General features: G+C 40.6%; 2 protein-coding genes and 1 long non-coding RNA gene across 7 annotated transcripts in view; all 3 read left to right on the top strand.

Annotated features, from left to right (window-relative positions):
- The first annotated feature begins 3,987 nt into the window (after positions 1 to 3,987).
- On the top strand, positions 3,988 to 9,065 carry LOC308387161. The gene is made up of 3 exons (XR_013969896.1): positions 3,988 to 4,084; positions 5,275 to 5,329; positions 8,520 to 9,065. It is a non-coding gene; the product is annotated as an uncharacterized lncRNA (long non-coding RNA).
- A 19-nt stretch (positions 9,066 to 9,084) lies between these two features.
- On the top strand, positions 9,085 to 11,676 carry LOC308387506 (uncharacterized protein; the record flags this gene model as incomplete). Its single annotated transcript, XM_080867612.1, has 4 exons — positions 9,085 to 9,498; positions 9,896 to 10,063; positions 10,450 to 10,545; positions 11,113 to 11,676. The coding sequence occupies 4 exons, from the start codon at positions 9,085 to 9,087 to the stop codon at positions 11,428 to 11,430; spliced, it is 996 nt and encodes a 331-aa protein (XP_080723738.1). The 3' UTR covers positions 11,431 to 11,676.
- Positions 11,677 to 17,543: 5,867 nt separating this feature from the next.
- The window catches only part of ncam1a (neural cell adhesion molecule 1a), a 273,207-nt gene continuing 265,959 nt past the window's right edge, over positions 17,544 to 24,791 (top strand). For 2 of the 5 annotated variants that reach the window (XM_080866378.1, XM_080866377.1), the window contains exon 1: positions 17,544 to 17,801. In XM_080866378.1, coding sequence (XP_080722504.1) covers positions 17,750 to 17,801 — 52 coding nt within the window. In that variant the 5' untranslated portion in view covers positions 17,544 to 17,749. The remainder of the gene's footprint in view (positions 17,802 to 24,791) is intronic. The other 3 variants (XM_080866379.1, XM_080866380.1, XM_080866381.1) reach the window with 3 other exon arrangements.

Genomic DNA, 24,791 nt, shown 5'->3' with positions numbered 1-24,791 from the left:
AAATATCCGTCTTCTGATTCACACAAGGGGGATTTACTCCATCTATCTACTTTAGCCTCCTAATGAGGACATTGTAGGTCTTTAAATTGGTAATTTTGTCTCCTGGAGTCCAATACTCCTGTAGCCAGTGTATCAAGGCACCACCGGCATAGGACACATTGTGAGTATGCCTGATAGACAAGATGGCATCGAACAGAACAGCAGTATTTGTTGCCCTGAGATGAAAACACATTGCCTAAACAGAGCTGAGATAGCGTGGGATAAAATGTTTTTTTTCTAAATGTCCTTTCAGCTCAAGGAAACTCAAAACTGTAAATGTTTGACAAAATAAGTGGCACAGTATTAGAATTTGAAGTAAGCGTACAATGTGCATAAGGTTGGATTGTACAAAAACGATCTTGTTTACAGCCTTGTTGAGTATATTGTCCTTTTACAGCATAGAAGGACGTGTATTTTAACATTTGATCTGTGCTGTTGTTATCTTTGAGAACTGATCTTATGCAAACAAGGATATAAAGAACCTGCAACTTTTTTTTGCTTTAATGCTGAGATAAATTGCACACTTTTCACTTCAAGAAGACTTTGGTTTCACACTGCAGAGGGTGTCCTGTTTTCAGAGGAAGTGCGCTAATTAGGCTATAGTGTGTGTGAATTTAAGCATATCTTTGTGGCCGCATGATGAGACTGATTTCCTCCAGGCTTCTGCTCAGCCTTATGCCTGAGAATGCATAAAACAGCCCTTATCAGTTAAAACGACCTTACACACATGCTGTTTATAAAACTGCTCCTATTTTTTTTTTTTCAGATGAAACCACACACATACACAAACATAGATACACACAGATGCATCTTACAAAGTTCTGATAAACACACTAGCTCTGGCAAGCTCACACTGCAGACATTTTAGCTACTACCTGCTTCTATACATTGTGAAATAAGCTAATAAAAATGCGAACAGATCTAAAATAGAGAGAATATTGGCCTTGTATTCAGTCTGTGGCTAGCAACATGGCTGCGACGAAGCATTTTACCCTGCATTTAAATGTTAACTATATAAAATGCCACTAGAACGGTTAGAATCAAAACAAGAAAACAAGAAAACAGTTTTCTTCACATGAAATTAGCCACTTCAATGCTCCTTTAAAGTTCGCTTCCTGTGTTCATTACTACTACTACTACCACCCGGGTAGAGATAATAAGGCAGCAGCTGAAAGAAGCTTGACTGTGAGTTTTCATGGTTGTGCCCTCATCCTACACAGAGCCTAAGCAGAGCTTTGCATACCATCATCTACATCAAACATAAGGCCCGGCGGCCAGAATTATCCCTGCAAAGACTCAAAGCTGGCCTACTGGACAGCTTTTTTTCTTATGTTTTGTCTGCTGATAAAGACCTTCACACTACACCATACTGCTGCTGTGTTACTCTTGTTTAGAGGTAGCTGTGGTTCAGGAGATTCAGCAGGTTGTTCACCATTTAGAAGATCCCCGGCTCCTCCTATATGCTGAAGAATCCTTGGACAAGATACTGAACCATCAGTTTCCCCTGATGGAGAGTGATGGACGTATAAATGTGTGTGACAGTACACTGAGTGCTCAGTTAGAGTTGAAATGCCTTTATATAAATACCATTCTTTTTCCATTGTGACGGTGCTAATGTTGATCATTACTCATCTGCCTGGATATTTGAGTTATGGACATAGCTATTTTAATTGACAGATGTGCCAAAGTAGGCAGCCAGTGGGTATCTACTGAGCCTCATCTCCACTATTTGGAGTATCTGAGCTTGAGCGTTCCATTGCTTTTCTACCATTGGTGCCTTCAGAACTATTTAATAGACTCATTTGTCAAACATCAGTGCTTTCTGTGTTGTACACAGCATCCAAGAAGAACTGGTAAATATCTATGTCTGCGTGATGCACATGTACAGTTACGGATGAAGCTTGGTAACCAAGCTTGCGAACAGTAGCTAATTACTCAGCAGTTCACCCTTTCATGCTAACATGGAACGTAAGGCTATAGCCAAAACACTGAAGTTCAAAGACATGGCACCGCATGTATTTGTCCTTGTCACTACCCGATCCGTACCGGAAACCCAATCGGTAACCCGCATGCGCGAAAGGTCTCTACTTCCGGTCGTAGCGTTTTACGATAGTTATGGGTCAGAGTATCTGTTAAGATGTTAAGAATAACAAGTATATCTTAAAATGTTTGCAATAATGAAGCATTTCAGTACAATGTAGACAAAAACGAAAAATAAAAAGAAAGTTACGGATCAGGACTCTCCGATCCTTACTGCGCATGTGTAAAGTCTGACCGTACAAATCGGGTCTACCCGATCCGTACCGCGCATGTGCAGATGTTTTTTTTTCTTCTTCTGTTCGTTTAATGGCAGTTTATTCCCCAGTGTACGAGGATACCGCCACCTGCTGACCGAGCGAATAAACCCTATTGTAAACTGAATTAGCGTCATTACAAACGTGTGTTAAATTTGATTTAGCGATAGTCGAGTGTGTTTATGCTTGTCTGTGAGGAGAGGATTGTTGGAATAGTGATGATGATGTGCGCTATCACTGTCAATTGTCAGTAAACACTTCATCTGGCTGATGAATCTACACGTGAGATATTACAAAGTCTGCATTATTAACTCTGTAATTAGGCGCCATTCTTCTTATTTTACGGCGCTGTTGCTCAATCGGGGGACGCTCTCTGTTGAGGAGAAAAGCATGAATTTCTTTGTATACGGATTATCCATTGTTTAAATGTCCCGGGCAGTCGAAAAGGAGGCAGAGCTGTTGAGAAATGCTAGGAGCTAACTGGGCGCTAACCGTATCAGTCAAATATATTGAATGTCGCAATGTTGGCAAAGAGAGGAAGTGACGTAAGATTTGCGCATGCGGGGTACCGATTGGGTTTCCGGTACGGATCGGGTAGTGACAGTCCTGTCTTCCTTCTCTCACCCTAACCAGTCGCGGCAGATGGCCCCGCCCCTCCCTGAGCCTGGTTCTGCTGGAGGTTTCTTCCTGTTAAAAGGGAGTTTTTCCTTCCCGCTGTCGCCAAAGTTCATCTTTTATTTAGTCTACACTTTTGCTGCAGAGAAGATGAAAGTTACAAAGAAGTTCTGTGAATGAAGGAAAACTTTAATCTATTAAAGATAATCTTGAATTATCTTTTTGCTTTCCTTTTTTATGTTGAACTGACATCCCTGTTTAAGCTAGCTTTTCAATCTGCATTTTACCTACCATCACCATCGGGCTAAGTGATTTTTGTTTGTTTGCTCATTGCATACCCAGAATCGTTCACTCTATGTAACCAAAGAATTGCAGACAAATACTGTACCATGAATTCTCTTTTAGTCTTGTTAGCCAGCTAGCTACACTGTAATCCCTAACAGTTGTTCTAGCTCATAACACTCAAATGTCGTTTTGTAGTTGAGCAAACTATAAAGTATTGAGCTCTGTTGGCTTTTATGCAACTTTAATTGAATAGGGCTCAATATTTTTTAGCTAATTTGTTCGGAACGCTCAAAAAGTTTAAGAAGCATATATTAGTGACGTTCTGGTGGGTGGAGTCTTGTCGCTCCCTCAGGAAAGCTGAGTCAGCCATCTTGAATTTACCTTGATGCAGGGAAGATTTGGCCAGCCCGTGTGGATTAAGAGTCCCCAACTTCAACCTACCACGACCACCACCTTATTTTTTTTTTCATCAACTGCCCTAAATTTGGTAAGTCTAACGTGTTTTTGTTTTGTTTAAATTTAATTTCGATAAACATTCTTTTTTATTTTTTTACTGGAAATACATTCGTACTTTGCGCACAGTGAATGTTTGTTATAAATGAATTCGAATCCAAGTAATTGTAATTTTAGAAGTTTTCGAATGTGACAAATACGTAATGTTATTTCAAATTAGAACGGTGTAACGTTTTGGCGGTTTTCCGTGGGGGACAACATTTCCCATAATGCATTGTATTCTTGCCCGGGAAGTTGACGGTGGCAGTTCTAGCTCCATGCCTTTGAACTTTCTACTAAAATTTTCTACTGTCCGTTTCTACCGGTTGTCGTATTCGCCGGTAATGCACGTGCGTATTGTGAGTATACTTATTTCAATAAGTGTCCGTGTTACACAGTCAGTAGTTTACGCTGTTGAGCTATGTGTGTGTGCTAGCATGAAGCGAACAATAATAAACAACATGAGTGTGTTATCATGATGGTAATTAGACACATGTTTGTATTTTTTCGTAGTCTCAAATGTGTGGTTGTGAGATAATCTCGAAGTTCTTTTAACAGTTTAGAGGGGTATTCCACTAAGCGAGCTCTACAAGTCAAGCCTTGCGGAAAAATGCATCGCCTGATTCAGCCTAACATTACACACTGGTCAAACTCGGTGCTACGAACGAAGTTCACCTAAATTGTTCGCGCTAATTCGACAAGGCTCAACCAGCCAGACTGAGGCGCCTCCTTGACACCTTTAAGCCAGACCCTATCGATCTTTGCTAGATAAATTGAAATGAAATGAAAATAAAGAGCCGCGTTCTGCTCCCAGGCTAAGAAAGAATCATTGATGCAGACTGTGCGGATCACAAATACTCCCTGACCTGTAAGGCAGGGGTGTCCAAACTTTTTTCACTGAGGGCCACATACATAAAAATATAGGAGGGGCTGGGCCACTTACTAGAAATTAGGTAAAAAACCTTAACTTTAGTGTATTAAAGTGTATTAAAGATCACAAAATCACTTAAAAGTGGTCGAATATGTTATATTGTTGAATATAATTAAAGACAAAACCGCCTTCATCACAGCTTTCCATAAATTGATCTTTATTGATTCATTCAGAAAAAGTTTTGGTAGCTCATTTTCAGAACAGCAGCTTCAGATTTCTTCTTAGACAGAAGATTTACAGCACAGAGAAAAAAACAATAAAGGGGAAAATAGGACGGGTAAATTTCAAGTTTGTTATTTAAGTTATTAAGCTTAGCAACACACCTATTAACATTAGTTTGAAACGGTTAACATTAACAGACTGAACTGGACTTAATAACAGGAGTGCATATAATCTTAGTAAATTATTGTGGTGAGTATCAGCTGCGCTGGGTATGTAAATCGGGCCATCCAGCTGCGGTGCTGATTCGACGTCACTCGTGCCAAAAATCCGGACAAATGTCACTTGATCAAGGAGCAGATCTGCATCAGATGAGATCAGCTGACTACGTGTGTGTGTGCTGTGCAAAAAATGTTTTTGAACATTAACAAGTCGTCTTTGTGCACATATTGTTTACAGATATCAGACTGCAAAGAGCGCTACAGAGAGTCAGCATTTCACCAGTTGTCAGTGGGTGAGTTTTATAATTTGTGTCCTAATTTAAATAAAAAATAAATACAAAGAAACTAGAGAATTTTGCCCTGAATTATTCAAAATTTTTAGATTTTTTTTTTGCAACAGAACAGACAAAATTAAATTACTGTGTGAACTTGTTGGCATAATTATGTTCCACCTAATTTAAAAATTGACATGCATTTTAAGTACAATGCGTGTAAACAGTGCATTTTGAAAAGCCAAAAGTGCAAACAGGGCTGAAATGGTTTTGACTGCAAATGTTTTAATTGCAGGGGTGAAGTTGGCCCAATGGAGTGGAAATGCAAGTTGTGTTCTGCAACTTCAAATACTCGGGGACAATTATTTTGGCACTACACTGTATTGCATACCCAATATTCACGAGTGTCCCCCCTGCCATGTCTCTATGACAGTTGCATTTGTACTTTTCCATCATTCGAGGCAATGAAAGCTCATCTGTCAAGATCACATAATGATTCACATAGAGTTGATGCAACTGAAGGAGCACGTGGTTGTTTTATATGTCCTTTGTGTAACTTCACACAGCCCTTTTCTGAGGGAATTCTGTTTGGTCACTTGAGAAATCATTTATGAAGTCATGAGATGGTACCATGCCCATTCAAAAACTGTAATTACAGAACAAATAGTTACTCAGCATTTAATGCACACAAAAGTAGAAAGCATAGTGGTGATTCAGGCTTTGGTGAATGTGTTGTATTGGCATACAACGATAGCGCCCCAGAGCTAGTTGCAGCAGAAAGTCTTCGGGAACCTGCTGAAACTCACAGTCCAGGGTCTGCAGACACATTTGATCTCGATGAGATAAACAGTCAGTGTGACCCAGACATGTTAAAGGCCCAGCTGAACCATAACTTGGCATCGTTATTTCTAAAGATGCAATCTATTCTTCATGTGTCAGAAATGGCATCTCAGGAAATAGTGGAACATTTGACTCAGATATTTTTCTTGTCCCAACCGATACTCAAACATGACATCAGAGAGGTCTTAGAGAGTCATGATATCACTGTCAGTGAAGCAATTCTAAATGAGGTTGTCAGTACTGTTATGGACTGCAATGTTATTGTCAGTGCCACAGCTAAGGGGAAGCCGTTATCCTCAACCAAGAGAAGGAAAACCTTCATCGAAAATAATTACCCTGTGGTAAAGCCTGTACAGTATCTGCTACAGCCAGGACACACAGCAGTACATGTTCCCATTCTCAAAATGATACAAAAAATCTTCAGTCATACAGATATTCTTGATAAAATTAAAGAAACAAAGGTGGCACAAAACGGTGTCTATGTAAGCCACCAAGATGGTTTGTACTTCAAAGAGAACACATTCTTGTCTTCAGATGAGTTCAAAATAACACTAATTTTGTACATTGATGATTTGGAGATAGCCAATCCGCTTGGCACATCGCGCAAAATACACAAAATCTGTTCAGTATACTGGATGCTTGCTGATCTTCCCAGTAAATACCGGTCAGCCTTGCATGTGATTCAGCTTGCTGCTTTATGTAAAGTGGCTGACATCCAGACATTTGGGTATGAAAAAGCACTTGGTCCTTTGTTGAGAGACCTCCGTACCCTTGAACAAGATGGGATATTTATTGAGTCTATTGGTAAGGTAGTCCAAGGAACAGTCATGTGTGTGGTGTGTGACAATCTTGCAGCCCATGAGTTGGCAGGCTTTTCAAAGTCTTTTAGAGCAGAACACTTTTGCAGGTTCTGCACAGCAACACAAGTTAAACTTCAGACTCATGAAGTTGCAAGCGGCGAGTTCAGTCTTAGGACAAAAGACAGCCATAATAGTGATGTGCATGCCGTAATGCATGGGGTCAGTCGGAGTCAAAATGGTGTTCAGGCAGATTGTGTCCTGAGACAGCAACTAGAGCATTTTCATACTGTCACTGGCTTTCCACCTGATGCCCTCCATGATCTTTTGGAGGGCATTGTGCCTACAGAGCTCGCCCTGTGTATTGGAGAGATGATCCGTCGCAAATACTTCACCCTTGAATATTTGAATGACAGAATTCTGTCATTTCCCTACCAAGGAACAGACAAGCTTGAGAAACCTCATAAAATACCACAGAGCTTTGCTTTAAAGAAAAGCATTGGTGGTAATGGCCATGAAAATGCCACATTGCTTAGACTGCTCCCTTTGATTATTGGAAATGCTGTTCCTGAAGAGGATGGGATATGGACTGTGCTAATGGACTTAAAAGAGGTAGTAGAGTTATCACTGTCTTCAGAATTCACAGAGGAGTCCATCCAGTATTTACAGTCGAAGATCCAAGATCATAGACAGATGCTGAAAGAAGCCTTTCCAGATTTCAAACTCCGTCCTAAGCATCACTACATTGAACACTATCCTGACCTTATACGTCTTTTTGGGCCCCTTGTACACTTGTGGACAATGAGGTTTGAGGGAAAACACAGTTTTTTCAAGAGAGTTGTACACGATACACAAAACTTTAAAAATGTGTTAAAAACACTCGCCGACAGGCATCAGTACATGGTAGCATTTCATCTCAGTGCCTCAGGATTCTTCAGACCTCACCAGCAAGCATCAAATGTCTCCTCTGTACTGGTATCAATGCTTCCAGATGTTGCAAAGACATATGTTAAACAAATAACAGCAAGCAATGTTATTTACAGCACATCAAAGATCTGCATTGATGGAACTGATTATAATGTAGGAATGTTTTTGTCTGTTGGACAAGAGGGAGGACTGCCTAAGTTCTGTAGAATTGAACAGGTTCTCCTGGTTAATAGTAGTGTTGTCTTTCTTTGCCAAAGGCACATATCGCACTACATTGAACACCTGAGATCTTACGAACTTTTCCCAAATAATCTGGCTGTTCACACCCCATCAGAGCTAAATGACAAAACACCTCTCTGTGCTTACAACGTAGATGGAAGATTGCTCTTGACACCAAAACGTTTCATATTATTACATTGAAGATTTATTGAAGCAGGTTAACAGCTGACTTCAACATTCTCTTGGAGCTGTGCTGGGCAGTGGGTCCATGAATAAACTGCCTCACTCCAGCAGGTGTCCTTCCATACTTCCCATCGTTCAAGTGAGGCTATGGACTTGTGTACATTGTTTGTATCACGTTTACTCTCCATAAAAATTCATGTTTGTTCTTTTTTTTCCCTTTTTCTTTTTTTTTTTTCTTCCCCTAGGAACCAAAAGATGGCTGCTGCCCAGAAGCATGTGCTGCGTGTGTATGTTGAACGAGACACCGCCCTGAAACTTACTCTACTTGAGCGACCAAAGTCAGTGGAGGAGCTGAAAGAAATAATTCAAGAGAGGTTCAAGCCAAGACTGGATGGGGACTTTAGCCTTCACTATGAGGATCCGGACTTTGATGGTGATCTTTGTCTCCTTGTGGACATCCAGGAGTTACCAGAGAAGGGCACATTAAGAGTTGTCAGACCTGAAAGCGACACCTTCTCTACTGCATCTTCTGACACAGACATACTCCCACATGTACCTGCGATACAGCGCCAGAAGAGTTGGCCTGATGAATTTGTTGTTCCTAGTTTTGGTTATGAAATGGATCATATACTAGAAGAAGGAAATCGAGTTTATGAAGAATCAGGAAAATTGCTGAAGTTAAAGAGATCACAGAAGAGTGAAATCCTTAGAAAAATGGCAGAAACAATCTACAGTTTTAAAGCATACGCACATGACAAGGAATTGGCAATGGCTGCTCAAGCTTTGATTAGAGCTCATCCATGTCTCAGAATGACAGCTAGTGAAGACGGGGCGTTGGGATGGAAACGCCACATGGGGTACAAGCTTGCATCTTACCGTAACAATCTGGCCAAAGCTGGGGTTGCAGAAGTAGCCATCAACACAGGGAGGCGGAGCCAAAACAACCCCAACAATGATCACCCCCATCAAAACATAAAGAAAGCTCGAAAAGCTGAGGTCAACTACATCACTAACCTACCGAAGGATCAAACCCCAGCCTCTCTGGAAAAAATGAGAGAACAGATCATGCATGAAGTCGAAAAGACTGAGAGAAACTACTTGGTCATAGGCAAGCTCATGGACACAACCTATGCCCTACGTCGCCAAGAAATTGTTGGAGCTGTTGTAGCTCCACGAGTGAGAGACGTCGTGGACAGATGGCCAGCCCTACTTATAGAGTCACAGGTAAAAATAAAATAAAATTAAAAGTGTGTGTGTGTGTGTGTGTGTGTGTGTGTCTGTCTGTCTGTCTGTCTCTTTACTGTTCTCCCAGTTTTTAAAAGTCTAGATTTTCAAACAATTTACCAAAAAGCAAATGGCAGATGTAAAATGACAACACATCACTGTGATGTTTTTTTTTTCTTTTTTTTCCCCATTCATAGTAAACAAAGTCTCTAGAAGTTTATTTATTTAAATTTCCTTTAGATAACATTACAAAGAATGACGAATAACTTTCTATTTTGGCCTTGGTTCTGATTAGAATTTCTCTGGTTTTGCTAACCTGAGAACTTTTTAAAATACATTCACAATTCTGTTCCTAATTCATCTTTGTTCATTTCTGTGTATTTCTGTTCATGTACAGGTGGTGGCAGAGTTCCACCGAATCAACAATGTTAACCTGCGCACTCAATTCTACAAGGAGCTGGACAGACACACCCCTAGACTCATCACTTTGTTCCGAGACAAGGCCATCAAGACTGGCAAGATTGCAGAGGAGCTAGCAAAGCTCATGAGAATTTATGACATTCGGGTAAATTTTTCATTTCACATGATTCAGGATTACATTAACCGATGGTTTGTACACAGCTGTAAGAAGCCATAGTGTCAATTGCTTCAACTGTGCTCCGAGATTAAGTGATTATGCCATGGATACAAGGTTGTCATTTTAGGAGAAGGACATCTTGACAAAATCTATCCTATCAAAATATCCAAAAAAATCCAAAATACAGAATTTACCATCTATGGCTAGGGTAGGTTAGGGTTACCCTTCTAGATTGACAAGTTTAGCCCGTTACACAAAAAGTTTGGACACCCCTGATCTATAACAATGACAATCAGAACATGGCTATCCAACACTTTGTTTTTACTCTGCATTTGTGTAAATACTATTCTAATAGATATTGTATGTTCATCTAGGAACAGCATGATGTAAATACAAGACGGGCCCTCGTCCTTCGTGCACTTCCTGTGTACCTGCGTGAAGATGCCTCCATGTTATTCAGGACTTGTGATGTAAGTGTACTGGCCTCAGCATCAACCCCTTTGCCTAGCTGTTCAGTCAAACATATGACATCGCTCAGAACTCAAGGAGAACCAGGGTGTATATCAGGAAGGAGGTTCAACACAGTCCTCATCTGACTTGTTTTCTCCCATATATCAACTATTGTTGAATAAGATTGCAAGAAGATTGTTACGCATAAACCAGAAAACATGAAAATAGTTGAAAGATTATTATACAAAAAAAATCTGCAGATAAAAACTATCTCCCTTTTAAAATTCAAGTGTTCTATTTTTTTGGAGGTGCCATGTTGTGGTCAGAGAAATGTTTGGTAAATAACAAAAACAAAAATCTTGGCATATATTTATTATTGAAAACATTTATTTAAACATATGTTTTGAAGTCAAACCGAAATTAAGATTATTGTAATGCATCATGATGTATCGCCATATCAAATTAAATCGTTGACATTATAATCCTAAAAGAAACGTGTGACTTATGAAGATTCACACCTCTAATCAATAGCATGATTTGTGTCCTTGTGGGGCTGAACTCATTCTTGTATTATTTTTGTTTTGCAGTCAGCAGATGGTCCAGACCTCACTGACACTCCTGTGGCTCTGCTGACAGTTGTCACGGATGACACTACTGATTCGGCCCTCTTCAGTCCCGAAAGCATCTGCATTGTCATTGAGGATGAAATACTTGTGAATGGTCCCACAAATCTGGCTGAGTCATTTCTCCTGCTCTTTGGGTACATCTATGCACTAGACCTACAATACCCAAAGAAACTTGAGCTTACATTCACATTTATCCAGAAGGTTGTGATGTGCCTTGAGGACAACAAACCACTGAAAGGGCGTCTACTGACGCTGAAGAATGATTTGTTCAATGAGTGAATCACTCAGAATGGACTACTTGTTGAGCTGAGTATTGAGGAAGCTTTTTTTTGTTTGTTTTTTTTTCCTAATCATTGGGCTTTTCTACTTCTAATTTAAAGTGAATGACTGCTCATTTTGTGGACTATTCATGTTTAACGTTGTGTTGCCTAATACCTCAATGCACTACCTGATGTTTGTTCCCAGTTATGTACAGTTGTGTAAACCAGTACATGGATGCCTCATTTCTCCTGCTTTTTGGGTAGTTCTGTGCACTAGACCTACAATACGCAGACTCTCGAGCTTTTATTCACATGTATCCAGAAGGTTGTGACCCTTGGAGTCTTTTTCTCTTGTTTTATTTATGAAGCACTTTTTTATGAGTGAGCTCTGTTGTTTGTGCCTTTTTAAAAGCACATTGTGTTTAATAAAAAGTTGTTAAATTGTTAGTGTTGTTACTTTCATGTTTTCTAACACTTTTAGCTGATTATAATTTACTGGGCAAATAGTTCAGAATTATTTGTAAGTGTATTTCCCACAGTATTTTAAAAATCTTGAAGATTAAGTGTTATTTCCCATATTATAAGTTAGAAAATATGAAAAAGTTTGAGTTCATTTCCCACATCATATGAGTTGCAATATGTAAAATATTTTGAGTGTATTTCCCACCTTAATTAAGTTGAAACATATTGAACATTTTGAGTTTATTACTCCCTAATTATAAGTTGAGGAATATCAACATTTATGAGTTAACACTGAGGTAATTTAAGGCAACTGCAACTACAATTTTTATTTTAGTTAAACTTAAAACTTTTAAAAACATCACTAGAAAATTGTTGTGTAATCTGTTACACAACAATTTTTGAGTTCTGTGAACTTATTAGGTTTTACAGTGTACCAAAAACAGTGTTTGCAGAATAAGGTAGTAAACACTCAGATGGAAAAAGGAAAGCAACACACCAGATATATTTTATGAAGCTCTCCTGGTTTATTCACACATAATGGAGAAGAAGGTGTCAATAATTAACTATATCCGTGTCCCAGCACATGAGGGTGTTAGCGAAATGAAACCGCAGGTGCTATGTCTAAGCAGGCACTAAATTGGGACAGAGCTGAAGTGGAGGTTGGATAATGATGATGATGAGTTGAGGAAATGTGGATTATGCCGCAAGATGGATTTGAGAAATTCCCATGGTAGGTTTCCAGATGACTGAAATCCATTAGTTGAAGTGGATTCAGAGTAGCCACAACAGCAGAGGAGTAATGTACAACCTACCCTGGCAGTTAAATATGGAGCTCATGGTCCCCAAAACATAAAAGCAAAGTTATTCGTCATACCTTGCAATTCTCCCAACAAAAGCTTTTTCACAATATTCTCTGAACCAAATTGCAGACGACAGACAGTGGACAGAAAACAACAAAGCAGTGACCCAGGTTGGGAAATGCAATTATCTTTTTGCTGTAGAAAAAAAAAGCTAAATAGAGAATGTTAATCTGCATGGAGGTGGAGCTAGCTATCGGTACTCTATAGTCCAATCTCCTGAAGATTTCAAAGGACAGGTTTAAATTAATTCTATCTCTCACAGAAAGTAGGTTGAATGGGTTGTGTCTGTGTAATCATTCCACCTCATCAGACTGGCTGTGAAGCGGCACCTTTGTAGAGTTACTGCACTGTATCAGGTTCAGCAGAAGCTTGATCAGTTTGAATTAGTCATATTGAGTGGCTCCCTCACATATCAGGCTGTTAAAAGCTCACAGCAGCAGTACTGTAGTCGCACCTTTGCTACTCCTGCTTGACAAATGTAACCATATTAGCAAAGACATGAAAAAAAAAAGTTTTACATACCAGGTTTTATTTTCTTCTAGTTTTATTATTACTATGGTCTTTAAAGCACACACTGACGCAAGACAGAGTAAAACATTAAACACATTTTTGAAAATGTAGCGTTGACAGGTTCATCAAGTTCTGACAAAGTACACATCACGTTAGAATTGATTTTTGATATTGTGTCATCAAATTGTGTCCCAGACTACAGTGCTTTTTTGTTTTTTACAGATAAGGCTTGTGCTTTATCTTAATATCCCTGCTGGTCATAGGATGGGGATGCATGGACTGCACGGATGAGGCAAGTAGATGTAGGGATTCAGAAGAACAGGATCCAAAAAAAAGGTAGTTAATGTGGTGATGCTTTCACAGTGTGCAGTCTCATCAGCATTGTTTCCAGCAGCAGAAGCAGGAAGTTGCTTTGAGCAAAGGAGCTCTGATCACAGCTGTAGCTTATCTGCCCGGCACCAAATGGCAGGCAGACAAATTAACATAGTTGAGCATTTGGAGTCGTACTCCCGAGTTTGTGATCTGACAATAGAGCGACAATTGAATTTGGCATACAGCAGGTGGGCACCAACACAGTTCCAGATCAGTGCTAACTTTTCTTCTATCTGCTGGATGTGGCAGTTGTGTGTTAACAAGTTTGACATAGGGCGACTTTTTGCCAGTGTTGTGTTATCAGCTTTTTTTTTCTCTGGAAATGCACAGTAGCATATGGAGCTGCGGTCAGATGTTTACATGCACTCATCATGGGTATGAATGACATGGCAATTTGGGGATTTTAATGGTTTATTTGAACTGTTTTTGTTTTGTTTTTTCATTGTGGGATGAGTCTACAATATACATCTTTAATGTCTGAAAAACAGTCTTGAATTTAGTTTGAATTTTTCTGATACACACAGCAAAATAATAATAATAATAATGGATTGCATTTATATAGCGCTTTTCGAGAACCTCAAAGCGCTTTACAATTCCACTATTCATTCACTCTCACATTCACACACTGGTGGAGGCAAGCTACAGTTGTAGCCACAGCTGCCCTGGGACAGACTGACAGAAGCGAGGCTGCCATATCGCGCCATCGGCCCCTCTGGCCAACACCAGTAGGCAAGTAGGGTAAAGTGTCTTGCCCAAGGACACAACGACCAGGACAGAGAGCCCAGGGATCGAACCGGCGACCTTCCGGTTACAGATGCGATTCCCAACCCCCTGAGCCACGGTCGCAAAAGCATGCATACCTTCACTTAAAATCTTTTAATAAGTGGCACTAAAAAATGCGCAATTGGTAGTTTCCCTTTGCCAGCATCAAAGGGGTTTGATGGGGCAATGAGTCATTTAGAACAATGGGGAACTGAGTAAATATCTAAAAATAAGAATTGTAGATTTACACAAACTGGGAAGATCTCTTGGAGCCATTTCTAAACAACTGCAGATTCCAAGAGCATCAGTTCAAAAAACTGTATGCAAATACAAGTAATTCAAATGAGTCGGAAGGTCTGGAAGAAGATCCAAACTATCACCCTGAGATGAGAGGAAAATGGTTAGTGTGTGTAACAACCGAAGAACCATCAAGGATGCTTGGAAATTGGAAATTGAAGTATCAGTGTCTGTGTCCACCAGAGATGGGCGCGTTACTGTAATACTTTTTTCGAGTAACGAGTAAAGTAAGGGATTACTATTGCAAAAACGGTAATTAGATTACTGTTACTTTCCCGTAAGCACGCTGCGTTACTGCGTTACTAAAACTGTGATTTTCTTGCGAGAGTGTGTCATGACAGTGACGTAAGCGAGTGCGATGTTCGTGACAACAGCTGTGTGCAGATCAACAATGGATCATATATCGAGTGTGGGAGAGAGTATGAGCGTGCAGCGTGGAAGTACTGACCTTACTTTGAGTTTGATTCCATAAAAAGTGACAAAAACATTAGCGTCCGCTATTCACTGCGTGGGAAGAAATCTTCTTTTTACAGCGAAAAAAAACCCTTAACTTCCGAGCAAGCACCGAGTAGCTACGACGTGATGTGAAATTCACAGAGAAACTCGCGGATTCTTCAACTGACCGCTGCGGCACACCTGCACCAGGGTAAACCTCCGCCTACGCCACTCCTGCTATACAGGTGAAAATAGAGCAACAGGACCGCTAGTCTTTGATTTTATTTATTTTCTGCTGTGTTTCACTTGCATTTATTTGAAAGAGTGAGTGTAAACACAAAAAACTATTTTATTTTATGTGCTGGAATGTGCAGAAAATAGGTTTAAATGTTAAACAAATTTCTTCCAGTCAGAGAATGTTGCATATAATTTGTTTTTTGCTTGATGCATAAAGTTAAAAGATTAAAACTAATAAAACAAGTTTTAAAAAGAGAGTTTTTCATTTGATTACATTTTGTATGATGGATTATGTAGAAAAAGTAGAATTGGGCTGAAAGATCTCACTTTATCACCTATTCAGGTTGTAAATCGTGTTTTTAAAAAGTAACTAAGTAACTAAGTAATAATTACTTTTGAAAATAAGTAATCAGTAAAGTAACGGGATTACTTTTTGGGGGAAGTAATCAGTAATTAGTTACTGATTACTTTTTTCAAGTAACTTGACCAACACTGGTGTCCACAGTGAAGCAAGTTTTTTTACATTGCCATGGACTGAGAAGTTCCCAATCAAGAAAAAAACCCTGATCCAGAATTGACACCTTCCAGCTCGAATGAAATTTGCAGCTGCTCGCATGGAGAAACCGAATGCCTTCTGGAGAAAGGTTTTCATGGTCAGTCTTTGTGGTCTTTGAACACAAAAATTGAGCTATTTGGCCACAATGATAAGAGGTAACAGGCGGAGGACTAAGGTGCATGTTTCAAGCCTGAGAACAACTGTCAAGCATAGTCATGGTAGCTTTACACTGGCACTGGTGCATTACACCAAGGGGATGGAATAATGAAAAAGGACTACATTCAAATTATTCTTCATCTCACAGGTTGAAATTTGAACACAGCTGGATGTTTCGACAGGACACTTATCCCAAACAGACTTTGCAACTGGTTTTGGAATGGATAAACTGGGCTAACATTAGGCTTCTGGGATGGCCTTCACAAAGCCCCCAACCTCAATCCTACTGAAAATTTGAGGAAAGCACTTGCGAGCAAGGAAGCCAGCCAATTTAAATGAACTCTACACATTCTGCCGAGAAGAGTCGTCAAATATCCAGTTAGAATTGTGAAAAAAGCTTGTTGATGGCCCTCAAAACCATCTGTTTGAGGTGCAACTTGTTAACTTTTAGTGGGAGGCTATGTAGACATTTGAGCCTGTATGAATACGTTTGACCCTGTGTGGATTAGAGGAAAGCCAAAATAAATTCTAACTTGTGCAACTCAATTTTATTTATATAGCTCCAGATCACAACAACAGTCACCTCAAGGTGTTTTATATTGTAAGAACAATATAAAGCACTTACGAGAAGAAAGAACTTATAATAGTAGAGACAAAACCCAAACAATCAAACAACTTCTTTTGAGCAAGCAGTCGGCAACAACAGGAAGGAAAAACTCCCATTTAACAGGAAGAAACCTCCAGCAGAGCCAGGCAAAGGGAGGGGCAGCCATCTGCCGCTACTGGTTGCGGGTGATGGGAGGAAGACAGGACAAAAGACGCTGTGGAAGAGAGACAGAGATTAATAGTAACTAATGATTAAATGCAGAGTGGTGTATACACCCACAGTGAGTGAAAAAGTACAGTCATTTCACCCTGGTGAAAGAACAGTTCAAAGAAATGAAAGGCCCAAATTACCATGACAGTCATGCACATGATGAGTGGATGTAAACTTCTGACCACAAACAAAAAGAAAACACCCTGGGTGTCTGCTTATTACTGTCCAACAGTAGCTATTGAGATGCTTCACAACACTACTCACCACATATACGAACCATATTAATATATTAATATAAACAATATCACCTCAGAATTATTATTATTATTTTTTTAAATAAAATGGAATAAAATATTGTCATTGTGAACTATCCATCACTATTTGGAAATTCAGTCATTCGTTTAGTATTAAGCTATTCTAGCAGTCTGGATAACACTTTTAATTAGAACCAATATGTCACTCTATGTGTTTTAAACCATAGTTAGCCGGTTTGCAAGCTCAGTAATCCGAATTACAGCCTCTGGTGACCATCTGCCGTCTGCACAGACAGCTCCGCGCACTACTTTGTTACTGAATTCACCTCAGCCCGCCCCCTCCGTGTGTGTCTCTCTGTGTGTGGGGGGTTATAGCCTACCGGGCGGAGTAATTCGTGCTGGTATCTATTGAGTGCATGCGTGCGCGAGTGCGTGCTACGGTTTCAGCCTGTCACTCTCGTTGTGCCGCGGCGCGAACACGGGTAGCAAGAAGGACCAAAAATCCGCCTGGTATCAGTTGTTGTCCCTGGAAAGACTGTTTCCCCCCCATCACTAGAGACACCTCTCTTGTTTTAAAGTGCGTCTGCTCTTCAAGGAGAATAGCTGTGTGACACATTACAATGCTTCAAATAAGGGACCTCATCTGGGGATTGTTATTCATCGGCTGTGCAGGTAAAATGAGTTATTTCTTGTTCTAGTCTAATATTAGGTTGTGTGGGGATTAATATCCAGCTGTAGGCAAAGCAAATCTGTGTGAAAGCGCAGGCCGAGACGTGTTGATTCTAGAGCAGCATCCTCTGGTCCCACCGGCGGCATCCTTGTCACTGACTCCGGACAGTGGCGCTGGATTTGGAGCTCGAGCGCTGCAAAATTCACAGTTATCCCAAAAGTTCTCTAAAAAGTGAGGCATCTCCCCCTCTCTGAGGTAAAGCGACATGAATTACTTAGCAGGGCGCATTTTATTCAGTTTTGGGGTTATACAGTTTGATAGAGGCGCGTATCTCGGTGCATTTTGAATATCCCTGCACAACACAGAGAAGTGCAGACGACCAGTCTCTTTCATTCGGGGTGACTGTTCTCCCTAAGTTAAGTTATGCAACATATTTTTAATAATAATAATAAAAATCCCCACTCGTACTGCGTGCTGTGGAAGTTAAGCTCCTGAGTTCGTCCCTGTGGGTAAATAGAGGAGGATGCTTCCAGAGACCGGTGGTGTAGTGGGGCGCTTTTTGTGGTCCCCTTTATGTCAGCAGCCAGCTTATTGCTTATAGCCTCTTAAGTCGCTGCAAACGTCAACGGCAAACGAATATACTGTCATTCAAAAGTCCACCTCGGCTTTCTCAGTTCTGCTGGGTCAGACGTGACGCACCGAGGATGGGGTGTCCGGAGAGCCGATCGCTATTAGCGGGAACGCTTTGTTTTAGCCCACTGGAAACAGATTTACTGCCCTTTTTTTCCTCTTTATTACCTTAATATTCAATTTGTTTTCCGTACGCATGCGCTTAAAACTATCGAATAGATCGATAAGATGCACGCACAAATTTCCACTTGTGCCACGATCGGATTTGGCACATAACCAGTAGCTGTGCTGATGTGTCCGTGCGGGAGTTTAGTTTTTGCATCCCTGCTCTGATCATATAGGTCGACACTGAGGTATTGCCTCTGTTTTTGTTGTTTTTCTGGCCAAAAAGGACTCTGTAGTTTCTAACTTAGTAGCGAGGTGCTTGTTTTTTTCTAACCTCCATGCGCAAAATGATGTCGACTTCGGCACAGACCCAGACTGATTTGATCGTACTTTTTAATTTCGTTGGTTGAGGGGAAATTCGTCATCCAGTGAGGTAGACTGAATAGTCTTTCAATGTATACAATAGCATCCAATCCCAGAGCTCTCATGGTTATATAGGGCGGGAGGGGGACCCATTTTCCCCCCCAAAGCCCCCACCTCTCCCACCACCCACATCCTTCTCTCCTCCCTGCATTCACCTCCCCATTCCATACACTGCAACTGAGTGCTCAAAGAGGAGTTTGAGGACCCCCAGGGGTCCTTGGAGAGCGGAAGAATAGTTTGATGTTATAATTTGATTCAATTTAGTGTACATTATGGTGTAAAATGATTATTCTAACCCGGGGCCTCAGTTGCACTGTTGTTTCTCAGTGCTCTACAGGTCTATGCTTTTCTTGTCTATGGCAAAAAACAAAATAAAAAAAAGAAGCATTTTTTTCTCCCCTACTGAGATTAACTGCAGCCAATACAGCCACTGAGTCTGGATGAAATGACTGAAGGTACAGTTAAAATAACCAGAAGGCAAATCTTTTCATGTGCTAAAAAAGTAGCCTATCATCTGGCTATGCCTGTTTCGATTTATTGACATTTGACTCCTTTCCTTTCTTCCTTTCCTTTCCTTGCCTTGTGTTTGTGCCACACGGCCATGACACATTATTTGGGGTAGACTGTTAAGTCACTTTTCCCCGAGCACGCATCATTAGTTTAAAGTTCATAGATGTAGCACTGTGAGACTGTATTGAATTATCCATGCAGTAGTCTCGGTCTGGCTAAATAATACATTTATTTCACAGTTGTGCTGAAGCCAACAGCCCTGTCTTTGCAGAATTTAGGGAAATCGAGCATGAAGAATGTGGGTCTACGCACAGGAAAATAATGTATATAGCCTAAAATAATGTGGACTGGGGAAATTAAGTGGATAAGACGACAGAATTTGAAGAAGGTGGATCATTACTGTGTATGTTGGATGGTATTTTTCTTGTTTTGGTACATAAAACCTAAGCTGGCCTCCATGTGGTGCTGGGCGTGCCCCCAAAGGGGCTCCGCTTTTGTTTTTCTTGTTTGTATGATCTGGTGGTTTTTGAGTGTGATAGTGATGTTGATACTTGAAGTTATATAAAATATTGATTTATTGATTACTGTCCAAACTTTTAAAACACAGGATTTGACATTTTGCACTTCACAAACAGCAACCAAAAAAATGCACTTTACATTTTTATCGCTGGGAAAAAAAATGCTGTGATTTCTGTTGGGAAAAAAAAACTACTTAAAATACTTTCAACAAGCTGAGCGAGGATCTAATGGGCTGTGTTGGGATAATGCGTGTGCCGGCTGATGTTTGTGGTTTCTATGAACCTTAAACTGCATCACTTGGCGCTGGCTTTTGAAAGTTTTCCAGAATATTTTTGGAGGTATTTCCAAATCAGCACCCAAACACTTGGGCACCCTGTCACTGATGTGGGTTTAGAGAGTGGTGCTGGGATGTTTTCATTTCTTCTATATGATTCATGACCCTGCCGAAATATTCTGACACCCCCACAATTTACCGCGCCTCCGCAGGGGAGGGAAAGAGAAAGGAACCAAGAGGGAGATAATTAGACAACTGTGCCTTAGCTGTACCCTCTTGCAACAAGGAGAAATTCAAATAAATTGATCGCATTATTTGATGGACTCGGGGTATATTGAAGGGGTAATGACAGTATCACACACTTTGAGGGCTGAGCAATTTAATTACATTTATTGATTTCCAGTTTCTGTTCCAGTTCGATGACAATTACATTTTTGAGGCTCGCGCCAAACATTAGAATGCAGAGCTACACCACCTTCCAAGATGTAACTGCATTATAATGCAGTTTTAGGAGTCGACACAGGTAGTGATCTTTCTCGACTTAAATTCAAGTTGAGTGTGCAGTGCCCGTTCTGACTGTGTTACTGAATTAAGCCACCGCATCCATGGTGGTGATCAGTTTGAAACTGGAAAAAGTAGAAGGTGATGCAGGGTAATCTGAGGGGAAAAGAAGCCCCGTTTATTAAAGTGAAAATGACACCGCCTCAGATTTATGACTTCAAGAATGTGAAGTTACAGATCTGAGGCATTTCTATTCTTTTTTTTAACCCTTTCATGCTCTGTGCTGTTGGCTGTAGAGAAACCAACGCAGGGTTGCCTTCCAGTAAAAGTTTAAACTGGCTTTTATTGCACTGCAGCTCAGCATCGTCCAGCAGCGCCCTGCACTGACCAAATATGTGACCAAATATGTAAAATATGTACTACTGGGCATTCCTGATTGATTAGTCTGACTTGAGGATAAAATATATTTATGATCAAATTACATAATTAGGCAGCACGGTGGCACGGTGGTTAGCACTGTTGCCGTACAGCAAGAAGGTCCTGAGTTCAATTCCAACATCAGGCCGGGGTCTTTCTGTGTGGAGTTTGCATGTCCTCCCCGTGTTTGCGTGGGTTCCCTCCGGGTACTCCGGCTTCCTCCCACCGTCCAAAGACATGCAGCTTGTGGGGATAGGTTAATTGGAAAATCCAAATTGCCGTTAGGTGTAAATGTGCGAGTGAATGTGAGCGCGAATGGTTGTCTGTCCCTGTGTGTTGGCCCTGCGACAGACTGGCGACCGGTCCAGGGTGTACCCCGCCTCTCGCCCTATGACAGCTGGGATAGGCTCTAGCGCCCCCCGCGACCCTGAAAAAAAAAAGGAGAAGCGAATGGATGTTATTGAGTTGAATCGCCTTTTCACATGATATTGCAAACCGCTGTGCAGTGTTTTAGCATCTGACAGAATGGCAGAGTGTTCTCTCTCTTGCTGAAAGTGGATTGCCTCTGTTGGATTTCTTTATTCTTTTTGTTCCTGAAACAACAAGTTTGCAGGCTGAAGGCAGGCTAGATGCTGATGTGCACTTGCCATTCAGTTCATACAGTTATATGAAACTGCAAGCAGTGCAAATCCATGTACTGTTCTGGCTGTAAAGCAGCATGTGTGTACTTTAATCAGTCAGCTGAACTACAGAAGGGAAGAAAAACTTTAGCGTAACATTTTGAGGGAGAAAATACACAAATCCTAAATGGCTAACATATGGGACTTTAACTGCTGTGGTGGGTTCAAAGCCACTATGAAAATAATACAGGCTATTTTTGACTTAGGGGAACTGGAAAAAGCAGCCAAACACAGGAAAATTATAAGGCATTTTTAGTCCGCTCTTTAAATAAAACTAGATTCTGGCTCTTTCAAGCTTTGCTCCGTAGTTGCACTCTGGTCCATGCACCATTTGGCTTGGAGACACTTTGTACTAATGTACTATTACGGCTTGTTATGATCAAATTCTCGTCAGTACATGGACTGTTCAGATTATAGCAGTACTCCTACTTGGATTCAGCTTCTGTTTAGCTAAATACTGCATGCCTGTGTCGCCGTACAGTTTATGTAAGAGAGCAACAGATCAAGTGACTTGTCATCATAATTGCAAGTTGATTCTCAAGATGTGAGTTCTTTGCTGCTGCCTACATTTACATAAAGTTCAGTCATTACTGCGTCTACATTTTCGCCCTATAGCTTTCTTTTTTTCCCTTCTTGCTGTGCTCCCCCCCCCCTCCCCTTGATTTGTTTATTGATCTCCATCTTTTGCAGCTTTTATTATATGTCATATCATCCTTTCTCCCCTGAGAGTTCAACTCAAAACAGCCCACACAGCAGCACAGACACAGAGCCCTGTGTGTCTGAGTTACATTATCTGCTAATTAGTGCAGACTATTAAAATACTAAAAATTTAACTCACTAAAACTGAAGCAGAAACTCCTTGAATTGTTTGTACCACACAGCACAGTCTGTTAGATAATTCCTTTTAAAATGCTCCAACAGGCAACAACAGCACAGACATGGTGGAGAGGTGCATTAATTGACTTTGAGTAGTCCAGCAGTCTGTGTTGGAACCCCTGTCAGTCACAGCATCCATCTGCACACCAGCTCCAATATGCAGATGGATGGGTTTTAGAAAATGCACCCCTGTACACTTGCCACGAAGGGGGGAACTATGGAGGCCCTAACTGCTTTGTGTACAAGGCTGTAAACATGCTTTTTAATTCTGTGAAATTGGCTGTTTTAAACACAGGACTCTATGTGGATTCGCTCGCTTTTTGAGTGGGCATTAGAGGAAATGCAGTTTTTGGCACTTATGCCTTGGCTTCGTTCTCCAGACCTGGAGGCTGCTGTTTGCCCCAGACAGTACTGGTGATAAACTTTACTTCATCATGATCACGATTCAAACATGTCACATGAAACACAGTGACACTCAACTATCAAAGACCTGTGTACAGCCACTTGGATATAATTTTTCTAGATGGGTGTGTTCAGGAGGTAGAGTAGATCACGTACTAATCAGAAGGTCGGTGGCCTTATCTGTGCCTCCTCCATTCTGCATGTTGAAGTATCCTTGGGCAAGATACTGGACCCCGAGTTGCCCTCGATGCATCCATTGGAGTCTGAGTGTTTGGACATTACGAAAAAAACCCACTTAGGTTAATGTGTGTATGAATGGGTGAATGAGGCTTGTGGTAAGAAAACGCTTTGGGGTCTCAAATTGAGTAGAAAAGCACTGAACAAGTACCAGTCCATTTAGATGTGACAACAACAATGCTCGTTAAGTGCCGTTGCAGCCAGAACCCACTATAAGTCCCTAATCTCACTAATAGAAAAGGATGTTAACACTTATTTACATCCACTGTTGGTATGCTTTTACACAAACACAGAACATTTGTTAGGCTAGTACAATCAAGTTAAAATGAGAGCTGCCTGTCTGTAGCCTAGGTGCTAGCTTGAGTTGCCAAGTATATTTGAATTTGGCAGATTCTTTTAGACTTATCTACAGTCTGAGACAGCAGCCACCCCCTCAGTGTTATCTGCACTTGCTGGTTCCACATCAGCAGCAAGGGAAAAAGCCGGACTGAGGAGATGAGTGATGGTGACTAATGTCAGTTCTTCATTCTTTCCAGACTCCACTCAGTCTTTTGTCAGTAATATTATTTAGTTTACTGACACTCAACATTTCTTTTCAGTGTGATGTTATTAAGTGTATGTAGTGCATTTCCCGCTGTAAAAACTGCTCTCTGTACCACAGATATACAATACGTACCTGCACATATGGGTTTGCTTATCTGTGCAAAATCTGTTATTGCTCCACCAAACTGTTAATATTTAATGGAACTGTGCTGTTCAGCTTCACTGTGTGGCCGTTAAATCGAGCTGAAATCCCCAAATTTGAACAACACTTTACAAACACTTTTAAGCTTAATTACAAAAAAACAATAATTTCTGGGGGTTTTTAACACAGGAACACAAAGACAGTTTTAATTTGATTCCAGTCACTAAGCCATTAGAAGTTCTTCGTCCGTGGATGATAAAGAGGCACGTAAAGTCTAAAAACTTTGAAATGCAGATGATACAAGTTTTACATAATCCATAAATTCATGTCATATCACAGAGCTTCTGAAAGTGCTGATAATTCCATCCAGATGAGCTCAAAATGACTTGACTGGCTATAATATTTCTTCTGACTGTTAGATGAGGATAGGCTGTCTTTGCATATTAATCAGGACATGAATAGAACCCATGAGTGATTTTTATTGTGTGAGCTCTGAAGGCGTCCTATAGAGAATTGAATGTGGGGGAAAAAACCCAGAAAAAAAGAGACGGACTTGTTATGCAACCCAATCAGCAGCCCCTTCCTTTGCCATTGAGCGCAACATTGAACATGATTTTCAGATCTTAATGCTGTCTTCAGAGTGTGTAACTAAATGGACAACTGATGTCAATGAAGTAATGTCTCCCAAAATTCTCAAGCAGATATAATATTCACAGAGGAAGGTAGCCTTTAG

The sequence above is a fragment of the Rhamphochromis sp. 'chilingali' genome (genome assembly GCF_963969265.1).
Source record: "Rhamphochromis sp. 'chilingali' genome assembly, chromosome: 19".
Taxonomy (NCBI): Eukaryota; Metazoa; Chordata; class Actinopteri; order Cichliformes; family Cichlidae; genus Rhamphochromis; species Rhamphochromis sp. 'chilingali'.
Note: the sequence above shows the minus strand (reverse complement) of the source record. Positions and strands in the feature narration are given on the sequence as shown.